General features: G+C 39.1%; 1 protein-coding gene and 1 pseudogene across 1 annotated transcript; both read right to left on the bottom strand.

Annotated features, from left to right (window-relative positions):
• Window positions 1–304: 304 nt before the first annotated feature.
• Window positions 305–1,246, bottom strand: LOC136161674 (vomeronasal type-1 receptor 4-like). The gene has a single exon (XM_065926698.1). The coding sequence runs from the start codon at window positions 1,244–1,246 to the stop codon at window positions 305–307; it is 942 nt and encodes a 313-aa protein (XP_065782770.1).
• A 14,303-nt stretch (window positions 1,247–15,549) lies between these two features.
• On the bottom strand, window positions 15,550–16,501 carry LOC136161664 (vomeronasal type-1 receptor 4-like; annotated as a pseudogene).
• Window positions 16,502–20,825: the final 4,324 nt, after the last annotated feature.

The raw sequence follows: 20,825 nt of genomic DNA, 5'->3' as shown, positions 1-20,825 counted from the left end.
TTCCATACCTACTTTATTTCTGGGAAATTTGTTTGGTTAGACTAAAAGTAACATATTTGGACACTTCGTAATATGCAGATTATTTCAAGGCCTCTTGTTTACTGCAAAAACCTAAACTCCTTTTCTACAAGAAAACTTCACTGATATATTCATATTTCATGACAATACATTTCAATTGGTCTTTAAGTTGAAGAAGATACTTTGTATGTCCGGTATAAGATTATCTTGAGATTCAAAATTAAAATTAGGATTCTCAGGGTGAATAAATGAAATCGCAACCGATCATTAGAGAAATAAATTTAATTTACACTTTTCTGATAATAGCAGAGGACTTTGCCATTTTTATCCTGGCAAAATAGAGCCTGTGTACACTGTAGTTATGGCTCATGAGCAGAAAGGGGCTGACAGTTGGGAAACATGCTGCAATGATTATAGTGATGTCCACAAGTAACTGGCTGGGCTGATCAATAACAGCCAAAAGGACTTGACAGATGGAGGAAAGAATATAAAAGTAGACAAAGGTGCTCCCGAGGAGAAGGATGAATTTAGTAGCTCTGGACTCAGGGGAGGACCTGGAGGAGGCATTAGTCCTACGAATGTATTGGACCTGCTGCTTATATCTGTACAGGATGAGAACCATGTAGCTGCCAGCCCAGAAAGTGAGCCCCAAACATAAAACATCATGGAATAATAGCAGTGTTGCATACAAGACATCTTCAGTTTTGTCAGTAACAATAGAAGAACAGTAGCCATAAAGTCTTTCCTCTGTGATGTTTTTCTCACTCCATTTGCCAGTCATATGGAAAGGAAAAATGACATTTACCAGCATTTGCAGGATCCAGCACAGAAAAATAGAGAGAACCACGTACTTAGGAGCTGTTACTCTCAGCGCTGCCCACCTGGAGTTCCAGGGACTGATCGTGATCACCTGAAAGACACTCAAGAGGCAGATGCTACTGATGGACACTCCCCTCCCCACTCTGTGCAGAAAGAAGAGAAATTTGCAGCCAAAATCACTGCGGATATGCTTCCACCCAAAGACTGCCATTGTCTGGGGCACCCCTTTACAGAGGAGGACCAAGGAGTTGGCCACAATCAGGTGCTGAAGGACCAAGTCTGTGGACCGTAACCTGTAACCCATGAAGTGAAGGATAATATAACTGCAAAGGAGTGAGAAATTCCCCAGAATTCCAACCACAGTCTGTGTTAGGATGATCATGCCGATTATGAAAAAGCTGCTGGCCATCATTTCAGTTCACAGTCACTGGTACTTTTGAGTTAGAGTGTCCTGCGTGGGAATATGAGGCATGGGTTACATGCATCGTGTCAACTGAAATCCAATATTCTCCATTTAACAAAGGTTCCCACTTGGAAATATTTGCTTCTTGTGTTTCTGTTACCAGCAGCCTTTAAAGGGTTTCATGTATAACATTTAAAGAGAACTAATATGTAAATATAATCACTGAAGATACTCATGTGATCACTTTTTCATTCTTCACAAATTTATTAGGCAGGAACTGAAGGGAACTTAGTTATACAGAGGAGTGTAACCTACCCCCAGACAGGTTAAGTATTTATCAATCCTGCTTCTTAATGCAGAGTGAGGACTGAATCCCATGGGACTACTCAAGACATTGGTTTGAGGAACCTCCCAGGTGCTTAACTGATTAAGACCCTGCCTCCCACTGTAGAGGGTCCAAGTTCAATCCCTGGTCCAGGATCTAAGATCTCATGAACTTTGATGCACAGCCAAAAACAACAACAAAAAAAAAAAAGAGAGTGCACTGATCACCAGCAATGCCAAACAGCTACTTAGTTGCAGGCATATAATAAAACATATTTATATTGGATTTTGATTTCACAGCTTTTCTGTTTCTAGACCTGTGGTATTTTTTAATTTTCATATAACATGACTCCATTTATTTGTAAAGCTTTATTTTACGGTACCATGTATTTTATTTTAAGTCTTAGTATCATAACACATGAACATCACTGCTGGCAGTAGAATACAGCAGGAGCCTGCCTCAGGAATAGGCAATGTCATGAAGATGAGAATGCCTCACTGTGAGGATTGCAACAGAAAGAAACTTTTGTTCCCGTGACAGAAACACAACTAAAATAACAAGTATTATAGAAATGTTTGAATAATCATATGTAGGCAACAAACCTTAGGGCATAAAACACTAACATGGGATAAACAGTTTAAGACGAAACAAAATTATTATTGTCCAAACATACACTGAATCAGTATGCTATTGTCTGAACCCAGTGAATATATTAGCAATGAATTAATATTTGCAGTTGACATTAACATACAAGACACAGAGGAAAATTTGGCACTTGTAAAGTATGTATTCTTGTGTATTTCATAAACTGACGTACTAGATTTGCTAGAATGTCAACAAATTGGTGTTGGTGTCAGTTTCTGATGTGATCACTTACCCAGAATCTTGATCTGCCTTTCTCTCACAGACTCTACTGCTCAGACGAAAGTACAACGAACATACCTTCCAGCTGCCAGGACAAGGGCTCGGTGGCATGGTCATTATATCCAGTATGTGTGTGCGAGGGAGGAAGCCAGATCCTGATATATGGGTTTGAGATGCTGTCCTCCCCTCCCCTCCCATCAAAACTGCAATTATCATTTCACCTGCAGCAGTGATAGGAGTGCAGTCTTGGGAGCTGAGAATATCTCTGAAAACTTTTCTCTCAGTTGTTAATTCTGGAAACAATTACAAGTTTCTAGTTAGCAGCCTTAGGAGACAAATGGCTGTACTTGACAGGCAATTTCTTTTCCATGATCCCTGAAGGTGATGGTCTCACGAGGACGAAATGCTGAAATTACACACATTAGGGACTGATACAAACCATCTGCATCCCTCTGGATTCTTCACTTCCCTGAGATGAGTCTGTGCCCTAATACTAGTACTTTCCTCACCTTCAACCATTGAATGAAACCATCAATGAAAGTATTGGTAAAGAAATGGAATGAGACAACATACCTGGGAGTATATTCGAAGAGACAAAAGGAAAAGGAGGAACATCATCAAGAACTCATGATAGGAACCACGGCACAACTTAAATCAATTTAGACTTATTTTCATAATTCAATGCCAATTATTATGGAAATTTTGTAGGAAATAAACTTTATTATTATTGAACCCTTTGATGGGAATTGGGGCCAGAACAAATAAATAGAAAAAAGAGTGAGGGTTTCAAAATAGCTATAAAATAAAAACACATAGATCTGATGGCTCGAATATTTTATCAAGTACTTAATCAGGAGCATCCTGGAGAGGAAACACTATGCCACTAAAAACAGTGCATCAGTGCAAAATGAAAAGAAAATCTGAAATGCAAGTAGGAGGTTTCACAAAAAGCAAACATGCTGGAATTTAATCATGTACTTCTAGCCTCCAGAATTGTGAAAAACTGTCTATGTTGAAAACTGAAAACTATGGATGTTTAAACCTCCCAGGCTGTTGTATTTTATTAAGGCAGACCTAAAATGTAATACAAACTATAAGAGTCTGTCTATTTAATCCAGGGACTTCCAGGAGTGATCCTGCAATTTATGTCAGAGAAAGTTTTGCCTATGCTCTCTTTTAGCAGTTTTATGGTGTCATGTCTTCTATTTAACTCTTGGAGCTATGTTGAGTTTATTTTTGTGTATGGTGTGAGGGTGTGATTTGACTTCACGGATTTACATGAGGCTGTCCAGCTACCAGAGAAGGGTGGAGAAATAACTCAAAAAAGAACGAAGAGAAGGGGCCAAAACTAAAACAATGCCCAGCTGTGAATGTGACAGATGATGAAAGTAAAGTCCAATGCAAAGAACAGTGCAGCATAGGAACCTGGAATGTTAGATCCATGAGCAAAGGTACATTGGAAGTGGTCAAATAGCAAATGAGAGGAGTGAACGTTGACATTTTAGGAATCAGTGAACTGAAATGGGCTGGAACAGGCGAATTGAATTCAGATGACCATTATATGTACTACTGTGTGCAATATCCCTTAGAAGAAATGGAGTAACCCTCATAGTTAAGAAAAGAGTCCGAAATGCAGTATTTGGGTGTAATCTCAAAAATGACAGAATGATCTCTGTTCGTTTCGAAAGCAAAGCGTTCAATATCGCAGTAATCCAGGGCAATGCCCCAACCAGCAATGCTGAAGAAGCTCAAGTTGAATGCTTTGATGAAGACCTACAAGACCTTCTAGAACTAGCACCAAAAAAGATGTCCTTTTTATCATCGGGGGCTGGAAGACAAAAGTAGGAAGTCAAGAGATACCTGAAGTAACAGGCAAGTTTGGCCTTGGAGTACAAAATGAAGCAGGGCAAAGGCTAACAGAGTTTTACCAAGACAACGCACAGGTCTTAGAAACACCCTCTTTCAACAACACAAGAGACAACTCTACACCAGATGGACATCACCAGATGCTCAACAGCAAAATCAGATTGATTATATTCTTTGCGGCCAAAGATTGAGAGGCTCTATACAGTCAGCAAAAACAAGACCAGGAGCTGACTGGTACTCAGATCATGAACTCCTTATTGCCAAATTCAGACTGAAATTGAAGAAAGTAGGGAAAACCACTAACCATTCAGGTATGACCTCAATCAAATCCATTACAATTATACAGTGGAAGTGACAAACAGTTTCAAGTGATTAGATATGATAGACTGAGTGCCTGAAGAACTGTGGACGGAGGTTGGTGACATTGTACAGGAGACAGTGTTCAAGACCACCCCTAAGAAAAAGAAATGCAAAAAGTCAAAACGGTTGTCTGAGGAGGCCTTACAATTTGCTGAGAAAAAATCAGACGATAAAGGAAAGGAAGAAAAGGACAGATATACCAATCTGAATACAGACTTCAAGGAATAACAAGGAGAGATAAGAAAGCCTTCCTCAGTGATCAATGCAAATAAATAGAGGAAACCAATAGAATGAGAAAGGCTAGATATCTCTTCAAGAAAACTGGAGATACCGAGGGAGCATTTCATGCAGAGATGAGTGCAGTAAAGGACAGAAAAGCTATGGACCTAACAGAAGCAGAAGATATTAAGAAGAGGTGGCAAGAATACACAGAAGACTATACAAAAAAATCTCATGACTGAGATAACCACGATGGTGTGATCACTCACACTGATCTAGATCCAGACATCCTGGAGTCTGAAGTCAAATGAGCCTTAGGAAGCATCATGACGAAAAAAGCTAGTGGAGCTTATGGAATTCCATTGAGCTATTTCAAGTCATAATAGATGATGCTGTGAACGTGCTGCACTCAATACACCAGCAAGTTTGGAAAACTCATCAATGGCCACAGTACTGAAAAAGGTCTGTTTTCATTCCAATCCCAAAGAAAGGCAATGCCAAAGAGTGTTCAAACTACCACATGATTGCACTCATCTCACAGGCTATCAAAGTAATGATCAAAATTCTCCAAGCCAAGATTCAACAGTATGTGATCCAAGAACTTCCAGATGTACAACGTGGATTTAGAAAAGATTGAGAAGCCAGAGATCAAATTACCAACATCCACTGGATCATCAAAAAATCAAGAGAGTTCTAGAAAAACCTCTACTTATGCCTCATTGGACACAACAAAGTCTTTGACTGTGTGGATCACAATAAATGGTGGAAAATTATTCATGGGATATGATTACCAGACCACCTGACCTGCCTCCTGTGAAATCTGCATGCATGTCATAAGTTACTTTTAGAATGGTCATGCAAGCATGTTTTGCTTCCAAATTGGGAAAGGAGTACATCAAGGCTGTATATTGTCACCCTGCGTATTTAACTTATATGCAGAGTACATCATGCGAAATTCCAGGCTGGATGAAGCACAAGCTGGTATCAAGATTGCCAGGAGAAATATCAGCAACTTCAGATATGTAGATGACACCACCCTTATGGCAGAAAGTGAAGAGTAACTACAGAACCTCTGGATGAATGTGAAAGAGAAGAGTGAAAAAGCTGGCTTAAATCTCAAGATTTGAAACACGAAGATCATGGCATCTGGTCCCACTATTTCATGTAAAATAAATGGGGAAACAATGGAAACAGTGACAATTTATTTCCTTGGGCTCCAATATCACTGCAGAAGGTTATGCAGCCATGAAATTAAAAGATGCTTGCTGCTTTGAAGAAAAGTTATGATCAACTTAGATAGCATATTAAAAAGCAGAGACATTACTTTGCTGACAATGGTCCACCTAGTCAAAGTTATGATTTTTCCTGTAGTATATGAATGTGAGAGTTGGACCACAAAAAAGCAGAGCACAGAAGAATTGATGCTTTTTAACTGTGGTGTTGGAGAAGACTCTTGAGAATCCTTGAACTGCATGGAGATCAGACCAGCCAGTCCTAATGGAAATCAGTCCTGAATACACTGGAAGGACTGATACTGAAGCTGAAAAACCAATGCTTTGGCCACCTGATGTGAAGAATAGACTCATTGGAAAAGACCCTGGTGCTGCGAAGGATTGAAGGCAGGAGAAGGAGACGACAAGATGAGATGCTTGGATGGCATCACCGATTTGATGGACATGAGCCTGAGCAAGCTCCAGCAGTTGGTGCTGGACAGGGAAGCCTGGCATGCTGCAGTCCGTGGGCCCACAAAATGTTGGATGTGACTGAGCAACTGAACTGAACTAATTACATTGGGCCCACGGATACTGGGGAAAATTCCCTATCTTGAATCAACTCATTAGTAAATTTAATGGACCTGAAAAATCCACTTGCCATGTAGTATAACATGACTACCCAGATGATGTCACATCCATGGGAGGAGAACAGTTTATTATTTATATAATTATCAGTATGTTTTCACCACTAGAGGAATCTTTACCTCCTGTGATGGTTTCTTACAAGGAACAAGCTAGCATACGGGGATATGCCTTCACAGTTTTTAGTGGTCTGATCTTTCGTACGATTCTTTGCAACCCCATGGATTGCACCATGACAGACTTCCCTGTCCATCACCAAGTCCTGGAGTTTACACAAACTATTGTCCATAGATCCGGTGACGCCATCCAACCATCTCAACCTCTGTCATGCCCTTCTCCTCCTGCCTTCAATCTTTCACTGCATAATGGTCTTTTCAAATGAGTCAGTTCTTCTCATCATGGGCCAAAATATTGGGGTTTCAGCCAGCATCAGTTCTTCCAATGAATATTCAGGACTGATTTCCTTTAGGATGGACTGGTTGGATCTCCTTGCAGTCTAAGGGAGTCTCAAGAGTTTTCTTCAACACCACAGCTCAAAATCATCAATTCTTCAGTGTTCAGGTTTATTTTACAGTCAAACTCTCATATCCATACAGGACTACTAGAAAAAGCACAGCCTTCACTAGACAGACCTTTGTTGGCAAAGTAATGTCTCTGCTTTTTAATATGCTGTCTAGGTTGGTCATAAATTTCTTTCCAAGGAGCAAGCTTCTCTTAATTTCATGGCTGCAATCACCATCTGCAGTGATTTTCGAGTCACCAAAATAAAGTCTCTCACTGTTTTCATTGTTTCCCGATCTCTTTGCCATGAAGTGATGGGACTGGATGCCATGATCTTCGCTCTCTAAATGTTGAGTTTTAAGCCAACGTTTTCACTCTCCTCTTTCACTTTCATCAAGAGACTCTTTAGATTTTCCCGGCTTTCTGCCATAAAGGTGGTGTCATATGCATCTCTGAGTTTATTGATATTTCTCCCTGCAATCTTGATTCCAGCTTGTGCTTCATACAGCCCAGCATTTCGCATGATGTACTTTGCATTTAAGTTAAATAAGCAGAGTGACAATAAACAACCTTGACATACTCCTTTCTCGATTTGGAACCAGTCTGTTGTTCCATGTCCAGTTCTCACGGTTTCTTCTTGACCAGCATACAGATTTCTCAAGAGGCAGGTCAGGTGTTCTGGTATTCCCCTTCTTTAAGAATTTTCCGCAGTTTGTTGTGATCCACATAGTCAAAGGTTTGGGAACTGTCTAAAGCAGAAGTAGATGCTTTCTGGAACTCTCTTGCTTTCTCAATGATCCAGTGAATGTTGACAATTTGATCTCTGTTCGTCTGCCTTTTCTAATTCCAGCTTGAACATCTGGAAGTTCACGGTTCACATACTGTTGAATTGGTTACAGTAAAGTTTAAAGGATTTAAAGATTTTCATATCTGCATTTAAAAGGGTATGTTTCAGGAATACCAGAACACATAAAAGTGTTTTCATCATATCAGTAGAGAGGCATAGAATTCCTTTGAGGTATAGGAAACATTGAATAACACAGTGCACTTTGAACATGATGAACTGACACCACTCCCAAACACCTGCATCCCTGGACACCTGTCAACAGCCTCTCCTTCCTGACCCTGTGTGTCCACATCCTATGGCAGATATTGTGAAGGAAGAGGGAGAATGCTGTTGAGTGTTGTTTCCTCAAAATTTTATTTTTCCTCCTTTACTTGAAAAACAATTTTGAGGGTATTTTAAATAAGCAAGCTATTTTTCCCCTGAGCTGAAATTAGAAAGTAACCCTGACCGATTAAATACTATGTGGTGTATGTGTACAATAGAATACAACTCAGCCAAGAAAAGAATGAAATAATGCCATTTGCAGCAACATGGATAGAGTTTGAGATGATCATACTAAGGGGACTAAGCCAGAAAGACAGTGACAAATGCCATGTGGTATCATTTATGTATGGAAACTAAAATACTAGGGCTTCCTAGGTGGTACTTGTGGTAAAGAAGCCTCCTGCCAATGAAGGAGACATAAAGAGACCTGGGTTCCATCCAAGTTTGATCCACTACTTGGGCCAGGAAGATTCCCTGAGGAGTGCATGGCAACCCAGTCCAGTATTCTTACCTGGAGAATCCTCATGGACAGAGAAATCTGGTAGGCTGCAGTCTGAAGGGTTGGACATGACTGAAGCAACTCAGCGAGCAAAAACATGAAACATATGGACTTATCTATCAAAAAAAAAAAAAAAAAAAAAACCAACCACAGACTCACAGACCTATAAAATTGAATTGTGCTCCCAAGGGGGAAGGTGGGGGAAGGATGCATTGGGAGTTTGAGATTAGTAGATGAAAACTATTAAACACAGAATGTATCAAGAACAATGTGCTACTGCATAGCACATGGAAATATAGTTACTATATTGTGATAAGTCATAATGTGAAAGAATATGAAAAAGGTTTTCACTAAAACACCTTGCAGTACAGCAGACATTGACACCATACTGTAAATCAACACTATATATAAGTAAAATAAATTTTAAAAAACTGAATGTGTCAGATATGAAGTGAAGTGAAAGTCACCCAGTCATAGCCAAATCTTTGAGACCCCATGGACTGTAGACTGCCAGGCTCCTGTCTCCGTGGAATTCTCTAGGCCAGAAGACGAGATTGGGTATGCGTTCCCTACTCCAGGGAATCTCCCCAACCTAGGGATTGAATCCAGGTATCCTGCTTTGCAGGCAGATTCTTTACCATCTGAGTCACCAGGGAAGCCCAACAATCCTGGAGTGGGTAGCCTCTCTCCTCTCCAGTTGATCTTCCTGACCCAGGAACTATACTGGGGTTTCCTGCATTGCAGGTGGATTCTTTACCAGCTGAGCTACCAGGGAAGCTATGATTAGATGACAGATTGTGGAATTCATGAATGGGTCCTCTGCCACGTCCTTCATTTCCAACTCCTCCTTCCTACAGGTAGATGTTACCAAGCTGAATTTGGGTCCATATGAGTCTTTCAATGTATTGTTGCATGCAATTTTCTAATATTTTGTGAGGGTTCTTGCATCTATGTTTATGAGAGATTCTGGCCTGTAATTTTCTGTATATATATTGCCATTTTGTGCTTGTCGTATCAGAGTGATGTTGACCTCGTAAAATGAGGTCAGAAGCATTCTCTACTCTTCAGGGGTTATTTTGGAAGTGCTTGGGAAGCATGGGTATTAACTCCTTGAATGTTTGGTAGAATTCACCTGTGAAGCCATCTGGTCCTGAACTTTTGTTTGGGGAAGTTTTCTATTATTATTTCAAGCACTGGACGAGTGCTCAGTCTAGTAGGTTTCCTACATCATGATTCAGTCTTGGAAGGTTGTATGATTTTGTTTTTTAATTTATTTATAGAATTTTACAATATTGTATCGGCTTTGCCATCCATTAAAATGAATCCACCATGGGTGTACATGTGTTCCCCATCCTGAAGCCCCCTCCCACCTCCCTCCCCATCCTATCTCTCTGGGTCATCCCAGTGCGCCAGCCCCTAGCATCCTGTCTCATGCATAGAACCTGGACTGTCTATTCATTTCACATATGATAATTTACATGTTTCATTGCCATTCTCCCATATCATCCCACCCTCCCCCTCTCCCACAGAATCCAAAAGACTCTTCTATACATCTGTGTCTCTTTTGCTGTCTTGCACACAGGGATATCCTTACCATCTTTCTAAATTCCATATATATGCATTAATATAATGTGTTGGTGTTTTTCCTTCTGGCTTTCCTTACTCTGTAAAATGGGCTCCAGTTTCATCCACCTCATTAGAATTGATTCAAATATATTCTTTTTAATGGTTGAGTAATATTCCATTGTATATTTGTACCACAGCTTTCTTATCCATTCGTCTGCTGATGGGCATCTAGGTTGTTTCCATGTCCTGGCAATTATAAACAGTGCTGCGATGAACATTGGGGTGCAAGTGTCTCTTTCAATTCTGGTTTCCTCAGGGTGTATGCCCAGGAGTGGGATTGCTGGGTCATATGACAGTTTTATTTCCAGTTTTCTAAGGAATCTCCACACTGTTCTCCATAGTGGCTGTACTAGTCTGCATTCTCACCAACAGTGTAAGAGGGTTCCCTTTTCTCCACACCCTCTTTAGCGTTTATTGCTTGTAGACTTTTGGATAGCAGCCATCCTGACTGATGTGCAGTGGTACCTCATCATTGTTTTGGTTTTCATTTCTCTGATAATGAGTAATGTTGAGCATCTTTTCATGTGTTTGTTTGCCATCTGTATGTCTTCTTTGGAGAAATGTCTGTTTAGTTCTTTGGCCCATTTTTTGATTGGGTCTTTTATTTTTCTGGAATTGTGCTGTAGGAATTGCTTGTATATTTTTGAGATTAATTCTTTGTCCGTTGCTTCATTTGCTATTATTTTCTCCCATTAAGAAGGCTGTCTTCCACCTTGCTTATAGTTTCCTTTGTTGTGCAGAACCTTTTAATTTTAATTAGGTCCCATTTGTTTATTTTTGCTTTAATTTCCAATATTCTGGGAGGTGGGTCATACAGGATCCTGCTGTGGCTTATGTCAGAGAGTGTTTTGCCTATGTTTTCCTCTAAGAGTTTTATAGTTTTTGGTCTTACATTTAGACCTTAATCCATTTTGAGTTTATTTTTGTGTATGGTGTTAGAAAGTGTTCTAGTTTCATTCCTTTAGTGTGGTTGACCAGTTTTTTCCAGCAAAACTTGTTAAAGAGATTGCCTTGTCTCCATTGTATATTCTTGCCTCCTTTGTCAAGGATAAGGCATGCATAGGTGCGTGGATTTATCTCTGGACTTTCTATTTTGTTCCATTAATATATATTGCTGTTTTTGTGTCAGTACCACATTGTCTTGATGACTGTGGTTTTGTAGAAGAGACTGAAGTCAGGCAGGTTGATTCCTCCAGTTCCATTCTTCTTTCTCAAGATTGCTTTGATCATTCAAGGTTTTTTGTATATCAATACAAATTGTGAAGTCATTTGTTCTAGTTCTCTGAAAAATGCCGTTGGTAGCTTGATAGGGATTGCATTGAATCTATAGATTGCTTTGGGTAGTATACTCATTTTCATTATATTGATTCTGCAATCTATGAACACGGTATATTTCTTCATCTATTTATGTCCTCTTTGATTTCTTTCATCAGTGTTTTACAGTTTTCTATATATAGGTCTTTCGTTTCTTTAGGTAGATATACTCCTAAGTATTTTATTCTTTTCATTGTAATGGTGAATGGTATTATTTCCTGAATTTCTCTTTCTCTTTTCTCATTGTTAGCGTATAGGAATGCAAGGGATTTCTGTGTGTTAATTTTGTATCCTGAAACATTACTCTATTCATTGATTAGCTGTAGTAATTTTCTGGAAGAGTCTTTAGGGTTTTCTCTGTACACGATCATGTCGTCTGCAAACAATGAGAGTTTTACTTCTTCTTTTCCAATCGGGATTCCTTTTATTTCCTTTTCTGCTCTGATTGCTGTGGTCAACACTTCCAAAACTATGTTGAAAATTAGTGGTGATAGTGCGCACCCTTGTCTTGCTCCTGACTTTATGGGAAGTGCTTTCAACTTTTTCACCATTGAGGATAATGTTTGCTGTGGGTTTGTCATATACAACTTTTATTATGTTGAGGTGTGTTCCTTCTATTCCTACTTTCTGGAGGGTTTTTATCATAAATGGATATTGAATTTTGTCAATGGCTTTCTCTGCATTTATTGAGATAATCATATGGTTTTATCTTTCAATTTGTTAATGTGGTGTATTACATGGATTGATTTGCGGATATTAATCGTTGCATTCCTGGGATAAAGCCCACTTGGTCATGATGTATAATTTTTTTAATATGTTGTTAGATTCTGTTTGCTAGAATTTTGTTAAGGATTTTGTATCTATATTCATCAGTGATATTGGGCTATAATTTTCTTTTTTTGTGGCATCTTTGTCGGATTTTTGTATTTAGGTGGTTGTGGTGTCATAGAATGAGTTTGGAAGTTTACCTTCTGCAATTTTCTGGAAGAGTTTGAGTAGGATAGGCATTAGTTCTTTTCTAAATTTTTGGTAGAATTCAGCTGTGAAGCCTTCTGGTCTTGGGCTTTTGTTTGTTGGAAGATTTCTGATTACAGTTTCAGTTTCCATGCTTGTGATGGGACTGTTGAGATTTTCTATTTCTTCCTGGTTCAATATTGGAAAGATGTCCTTTTTGAAGAAAAGGCATCTGGTCCCATCACTTCATGGCAAATAGATGGGGAAACAGTGGAAACAGTGCCTGAGTTTATGTTGGGGGGCTCCAAAATCACTGCAGATGGTGATTGCAGCCATGAAATTAAAAGATGCTTACTCCTTGGAAGGAAACTTATGACCAACCTAGACCGCGTATTAAAAAGCAGAGACATTGTCCACAAAGGTCCATCCTGTCAAGGCTATGGTTTTTCCAGTAGTCATGTATTTCTGTGAGAGTTGGACTATAAAGAAAGCTGAGCGCTGAAGAAATGATGCTTTTAAACTGTGGTATTGTAGAAGATTCTTGAGAGTCCCTTGGCCTGCAAGGAGATCCAACCAGTCCAACCTAAAGGAAATCAGTCCTGAATATTCATTGGAGGATCTGATGTTCAACCTGAAACTCCAAAACTTTGGCCACCTGATGCAAAGAGTTGACTCATTGGAAAAGACCCTGATGCTGGGAAAGATTGAAGGCAGAAGGAGACGGGGATGACAGAGGGTGAGATGGTTGGATGGCATCACCGACTCAATGGACATGAGTTTGGGTAAACTCAGGGAGGCTTGGTGTACTGCAGTTCATGGGGTTCCAAAGAGTCGGACATGACTGAGCGACTGAACTGAACTGAACTGAATAAAAAACCTCCCAGAAAACAATGTCCAGGATTTAAGCATGTCACATGTGATCCTATGAAATAATTTTTAAAATAACATCTATCCTTCTTAAACTATATTTTGTTTTATTTTATTCTATCAGGCTATCTTAAATTTATTCTATCAAGCTATCTCTACACTGATATCAGTGCTGTAATGAGACCCTACAGAAAATTAAAGATCATTTTCTTGATGAATATAGCTGAAAAAATTTTTCAAGAAAATATTAGCACACAGAATTCAACAATCTATAAAGTGTATCATAAATGATTATGACGTAGCATACTTACAGAGATGCAAGGATGTTTAAAAATCCACAAATCAATCCACGTGATACAACACATTAAGTAAAGGAAGAGAAACACAAAATTGTGTCAACAGACATAGAAAAAGCATTGGCAAAATCTAACATCCATTCATGGTAAATACTCTCAGAATAGTGGGCATAGAGAAAATATATCTCAACATAATAAAGGCCATTTATGACAAACCCATAGAGGTGGATATCTGAAAGCTTTTTCCTCTAAAATTAGGACCAAGGGAAGGATGCTCACTCCTGCCACTCTGGTTTAACAGTGTGGTGGTCCTAGCCACAGCATGTGGACAAAAATATAAAAGAAAAATCCAACACCTAACAGAAGAAGTAACACTGTCACTACTATAGAGAAATGATACTTTATATAGAAAAACCTAATATCTCCACCAGAAAACTGACTAATGAATTCAGTACACACCCACACGCGCACACACACACACACACACAATGGAATATTCCTCACCCCTTAAGGATAAAATTTTGCTGCTTCTAACATAGATGGACCTGGATATCACTCTGTTTGGTGAATTAAGTCAGACAGAGAAAGACAAATACTTTATATTATCACTTGACATATGGAATCTAAAACTAGTACAAAAGGATGAAAATAATGATGTAGAAAAAGACTCTTGAACATAGAGAATAAACTAGTGTTTACCAGTGGGGAGAGAAAGTGGGAAGGGGCAGAGTAAACATTCAGAAGTACACACTACTATGTGTAAAATAAATAAACTACAAGGACATACTTAACAGCACAGGGAATATAGCCAACATTTCATAACAGCTTTAAAAAAATAACCTATATATTGAACCACAATGTTGTACCTCTGCACTACTATAATACTGTAAATTAACTATGATTCAATGAAAAATTTATCATAAAAGAGTCTGCATTGTGATACGTGGTTGTAATGGCAGTCATATTACAATATTTACGTGTAACAAATTACCAAATCTTACATATCAAATTTACACAATTTTATATGCCAAATATATTTCAGTTTAAAAATCTACTGAAATATAGTTTTCTTTCAGTGTGTTTTTTATTGTACTTCACTTCAAACTGCTCATTTCTGCATGAAAATATTTTAATATGCTAATCTCCTTGCAAGACTCTTTCTAATAAATACTGCCATCTCTCTTAACAATGTTAACTATAAACTTGTAACTAGCTCCCAAACTCTTACCTGATTTTATCTTCGAGTGCTAACCCAGGGTATTCTTTACTCTCTGGGGACATTAATTTCTTCAGTTTTATTTCTGACGACTGTGCACACTGATCCATTTTCTTGTATACTTTTATCTATAATTCCATACCTACTTCATTTCTGGGAAATTCTTTTTGTTAGACTGAAAGTAACACATTTGAACACTTTATAATATGCACATTATTTCAAGACCTGTTGTTTATTGCGTAAATCTGAACTTTTCGGCTAGAAAACTTCATTGATATATTCATATTTTATGACAATATATTTCAGTTGGTCTTTATATTGAAGAAGTCACTTGGCATGCCCGGTATAATACTATCTTGAGATTAAAATTTTAAATTAGGAGTCTGAGGGTGAATAAATGAACTGGCAATGGCTCATTATAGAAATAAATAGAATTCACACTTTCCTCATAATAGTGGAAGACTTTGCATTTCTTCTCCAGGCAAAGTAGAGCCTTTGTACACTGGAGTTATGGCTTATGAGCAGAAAGGGGCTGACAGTTGGGAAGCACGCTGCAATGGTTATAGTGATGTCCACAAGGAACTGGCTGGGTGGATCAAAAAGAGCCAAAAGAACTTGACAGATGGAGGAAAGAATATAAAAGTAGACAAAGGTGCTCCGAGGAGAAGGATGAATTTAGTAGCTCTGGACTCAGGGGAGGACATGGAGGAGGCGTCAGCCCTACGAATGTGCTGGACCTGCTGCTTATGCCTGTACAGGATGGGAACCATGGAGCCGCTGGGCCAGAGCGTGAGACCCAGACATAAAACATCAGGGAAAAACAGCAATGCTGCAAACTAGGCGTGTCTGGTTTTTCTACTCTTCTGGTCAGTAAGAATAGTAGAACAGTATCCAAAATCTTTATTGCTTGTGTTGTTTCTGTCACTCCATTTGCTATTTATATAGATAGGGAAAATGACATTTACCAGCATTTGCAGGATCCAACACAGGAAAATAGAGAGAACCACGTACTTGGGAGCTGTTCCTTTAGTGCTGCCCAACTGGAGTTCCAGGGACTGATCGTGATCACCTGAAAGACACTCAAGAGGCAGATGCTACTGATGGACACTCCCCTCCCCACTCTGTGCAGAAAGAAGAGAAGTTTGCAGCCAACATCACTGCGGATATGCTTCCACCCAAAGACTGCCATTGTGTGGGGGACTTCTTTAGAGAGGAAGACCAAGGAGTTGGCCACAATCAGGTGCTTAAGGATCAACTCTGTGGACCGTAACCTGTAACCCATGAAGTGAAGGACGATATAACTGCAAAGGAGTGAGAAATTCCCCAGAATTCCAACCACGGTCTGTGTTAAGATGATCACGCCTATTATGAGAAAGCTGCTGGCCATCCTCTCAGTTCACAGTCACTGGTACTTGTCTCGTGAGTTAGTATCTGTATGGGAACATCAGGCGTGGGCTGCATGCATCATGTCTATTGAAATCCAATATTCTCCACTTATCATCAGGTCCCACTTGGAAGATTTTGCTTTCTGCTTTTCTGCCACTAGTGGCCTTAAAAGGGTTTAGTGTATAACACTGAAAGAGCACTTAACATGCAGAATTACTTGCTGAAGGCATTCCAAAGTATCACTTCATTCTTCACAAATCCACAAGCCCGGGATTTCTGTGACTTCAATTTTTTCAGGGAAAGGTAATACAAAGAGGTTCCGTATTTGTTGAGATCTGCTGCACAGGGCAGAGCAAGGACTTTAGAAACTTATTAGGCTGGTCAAGAGAGTGCACTGAACTACCAGCTCTGCCAAAAACCAGTTAGTTGTGTTCAAATAATAATCCATACCTATGCTTAGTTTTGATTTCACAACTTCTTAACTTGATTTTAGACCCATGGTCTTTTATATTTTCATTATAAGAGGATTCCATTTTTGTAAAGCTTTATTCTGTAGGGCACAATGTACTATGTATTAGGTTTTAGATATCTTAATACATATACATGGACTGCTGGTAGTAGAATATGGCATATGGCAGGAACCTGCCCAAGATTACCTAATGTCACGAAGATGAGAATCGCTCAGTATTGGGATGGTATTAGGATGTTTTCATGTCTGAAAAGCAGGTACAATGTACCCATTACAGGAATTATTGAATAAGCACAAGTAACATTGTAAACTTTCAGCCATAAAATATAATACATGATGAAAGAGGGTAAGCAAAAACTGAATTATTATTGTTTTCAATTCATATACTTATCTATTTGCTAATTCCAGAGCTAAACAAAAATAGCAACAAAGAAATAAGATTTGTGCATGCCACTGACATACCAGACATATATGTAAAATAGCATCTGCAAGCCATGTATTCTTGTGTATTTTATAAATTCAGAGACTGGATTTTTGGATTGATAGTAGCCTATTTAAAAACCAAAAAGAATCAACATTCTAGGAGACCACCAGCTGCTGCCTCTAACTTGCAATTACCATGTCAACTGCTCTTTAAATCTAAGAATAACAATAATCTCACCAGAATTAACACACTACAGAGGTTTTCAGTAGAGGCAAAGTTACTATCTACACTAATTGCATCAGACATCCAGGATTGGAGCAACCCTTTCTATTCAAGTTGATTCCATTTAGATACATTTTCTGCATGGGATTAGATGATTTCTTCAGATCCATCATACATTTTATTGCAAACTGTATGCATTAGTGGTCAACTTCTAGTCATCCTGAACATGGAGTCTATAATTCCTGTAAGGTAGACTCAACAGCAGATCGATTTCACAAATGTATTTTGCCACTTAAAATACAATTTTTTAAGTTGAGAAAAATATCTTTATGGGAATTTTGTCACGTGTGCAGTTTCATTCTTTGTCTAGAAAAAGCTTTGATGGACATGAATGAGTTAAATCCAAGATGACAGACCATATACGTATTTACGAATGATATTTCCCCAGTGTGGACGAGCATCCTTCTCATCACAAATATTTTTAAGCACCTTAAAAATCAGGTTTTGCTGTAACTTGGATTGAGTTACAGCAGAAACTGTCAGAGGATTACATTTGATTGCATGAAGGGTCTTTAGAGATTGCTGTGGGTTCTAGAAACCAATCTCTCAATATTAGCTCAGCTCACGCCTCAGACTTACTCCACCTTTCTGCCTGCTGTTGGCACTGAATCAAGTTACTACACTGAAGATTGCCTTTGTCTGATATGATCTCTTTTCCAGACTCTTGATCTGACTTTCTCTTACAGACGCTGCTGCTTAGAATGAGATGGAAAACACTTACCTGACACCTTCCTACTGTCAGAAGAGGGGGCTTCCTGGTGGTCATTATACCCAGTGTCTGTGTGGGAGGGAGGCAGCTGGATCCTGATATATGGGTTTGAGATGCTGTGTCCTCCCCCCTCTCCCATCAAAGCTGCAATTATCATTTCACCTGCAGCAGTAATGGGAGTGCAGGCCTGGATCTGAGAACACTTCTGGAAAATTCTCTCCCAGTTGTTAATTACTGGAAACAATTGCAAGTTTCTAGATAGCACCCTTAGGTGATTTAAAGAGGGTTTCCAAGAGCCTTCGTAATTTCCATGATCCCTGAAGGCAGTCAGGGTCTCATGCTGAGGAAAACTGGACTTTCTGAAGTCACACACATAAAGGACTGGCATAAACTGTGTGTCCCTCTGCATTCTGTACTTCCCTGAGATGTTTCTCTACCTTGAAACTAGTGCTCTCCTAATCTTCAGACCATTAAACTGAATGATCAATTAAAATGTTGTTAGAGAAGTGGAATGGGACAAAATACCTAGGAAAAACATTCAAAGAGATACAAGTAAAAGGAAGAAGAGGACACATCACTCATGATAGAAAATGTCAGCACAAATCAGAGCCAATTAATTGGATGACTTGCATAAATCAATGCCAATCAATATGGAGATGTTGTAGGAAAATTTACTTTATGATGATTGACCTCCATTAGCAATTAGAATCAGACACAGAACAATATGAGGCTTCCCTAGTAGCTCAAACGGTAAAGCATCTGCCTGCACAGCAGGTTCAATCCCTGGGTTTGGAAGATCCCCTGAAATGGCAACCCACTCCAGTATTCTTGCCTTGAGAATTCCATGAACAGAGGAGCCTGGTGGGCTACAGTCCATGGGGTTGCAAAGAGTCAGACATGACTGAGTGAACGACACACAACAGAACAATATACATGGAAAAAAATGAGAAAGTTCAAAATGAGTGTCTCACAAATAAGCACTTAGTTCTGATGGCTCAACAGACAGATTCTACCATTCTTGTAAATATCAAATGAACCAATGCTCAATTACTTCATTCAAAGAGATAAAATAGTTACCACAGTGCTCTACATTAATTAATTAATTATGCTATTTTTCCAGAATGAGCACTTGATACTCTGATAATTAGGAAATATAAATTAGGAGTTGCAGGAAATGTGGTTTTTCACATAAATACATTTACATTTGATGCAGTGTCACGATGTAATCACTGCCGATTTTCAAGTTAGGGGTTTGGAGCCACACTTGGTGGGCAACCAAGTCTGCACACAACCTCATTTAAGTACTTACAGGCAGATGCGAACACCCATGTGCATTAATACTCACATACGTATGTATATAGTACTTACACAATTATAGTTTAAAACGCACAAACATTTGTGCACATGCTCACCACACACAAACTCACATCATATTCCTAAACACACGACACATATTCATATGAACTCACACGGTCACGTTCACCTTCATAAAATCAGCTTACATGGTCTCTGTGTATCTCTGGATGATGATTTCATATACAGAAGAACAGGTGTATCTCCAGACTTCTGGATGCAGGAAAATGGCATCCTTTCCTCTGCTTGTAATCCTTTCACCCTGCAACAATCCACAGACAATATTTGCTATAAGCTGCCTTAAAGTTGGGCTTCCCTGGTGGCTCAGCTGGTAAAGAATATGCCTGCAATGTGGGAGACCTGCGTTTCATCCCTGGGTTCGGAAGATCCCCTGGAGAAGGGAACAGCTACCCACTCCAGTATTCTGGCCTGGAGAATTCCATGGACTTTAGAGTCCATGTGAGCATTACCTACTCATGGGTCAGGGGTAAGAAAGATAGCGTGTTTCAGGGCATAACAGTGAACAGGTATGTATTCATCCCCAAATAAAACCATGGTGGGGAAAGCCTGGAGTGAAGGCATAAAGTCTGTATGGAAACACAGAAGACCCTGAACAGCCAAAACAATCTTGAGAAGGAAAAACAAAGCTGTAGCTATCTTGCTCCCAATTTCAAACTACACTATAAAACTATAGGCATCAAAACAGTGTGGTACTGACACAAGATCAAGGGACACATAGATCAATGGAACAGAATAAATAGAACAGAAGTGAATCTCCACTTAATGGTCAATTTCTCTATGACAAAGGAGACAAGCGGATACAGTAAGGCAAAGACAGTCTCACCCATAGATGGTGTTGGGAAACTAGACAGCTACATGCAAAACAATCAAACTGGAATCGTTTCTTATATCATATACAAAAATAAACTGGTATATACATACAATGGAATATTATTTAGGCTTAAAGAGGAGGAAATAATGATATATACCACAACATGGATAAACTTTGAGAATACTATATAAAGTGAAATAAGCCAGTCACACAAAGACAAGCACAGTATGATTCCATTTTATGCGATATCTATCAT

This window comes from Muntiacus reevesi, chromosome 2, assembly GCF_963930625.1.
Source record: "Muntiacus reevesi chromosome 2, mMunRee1.1, whole genome shotgun sequence".
Lineage (NCBI taxonomy): Eukaryota > Metazoa > Chordata > Mammalia > Artiodactyla > Cervidae > Muntiacus > Muntiacus reevesi.
This window is presented reverse-complemented; position numbering and strand designations above follow the sequence as displayed.

Bases quoted from the DNA above. Each gene is read 5' to 3' on its own strand.
- LOC136161674 (XM_065926698.1), bottom strand. From the start codon at position 1,246: ATGGCCAGCAGCTTTTTCATAATCGGCATGATCATCCTAACACAGACT.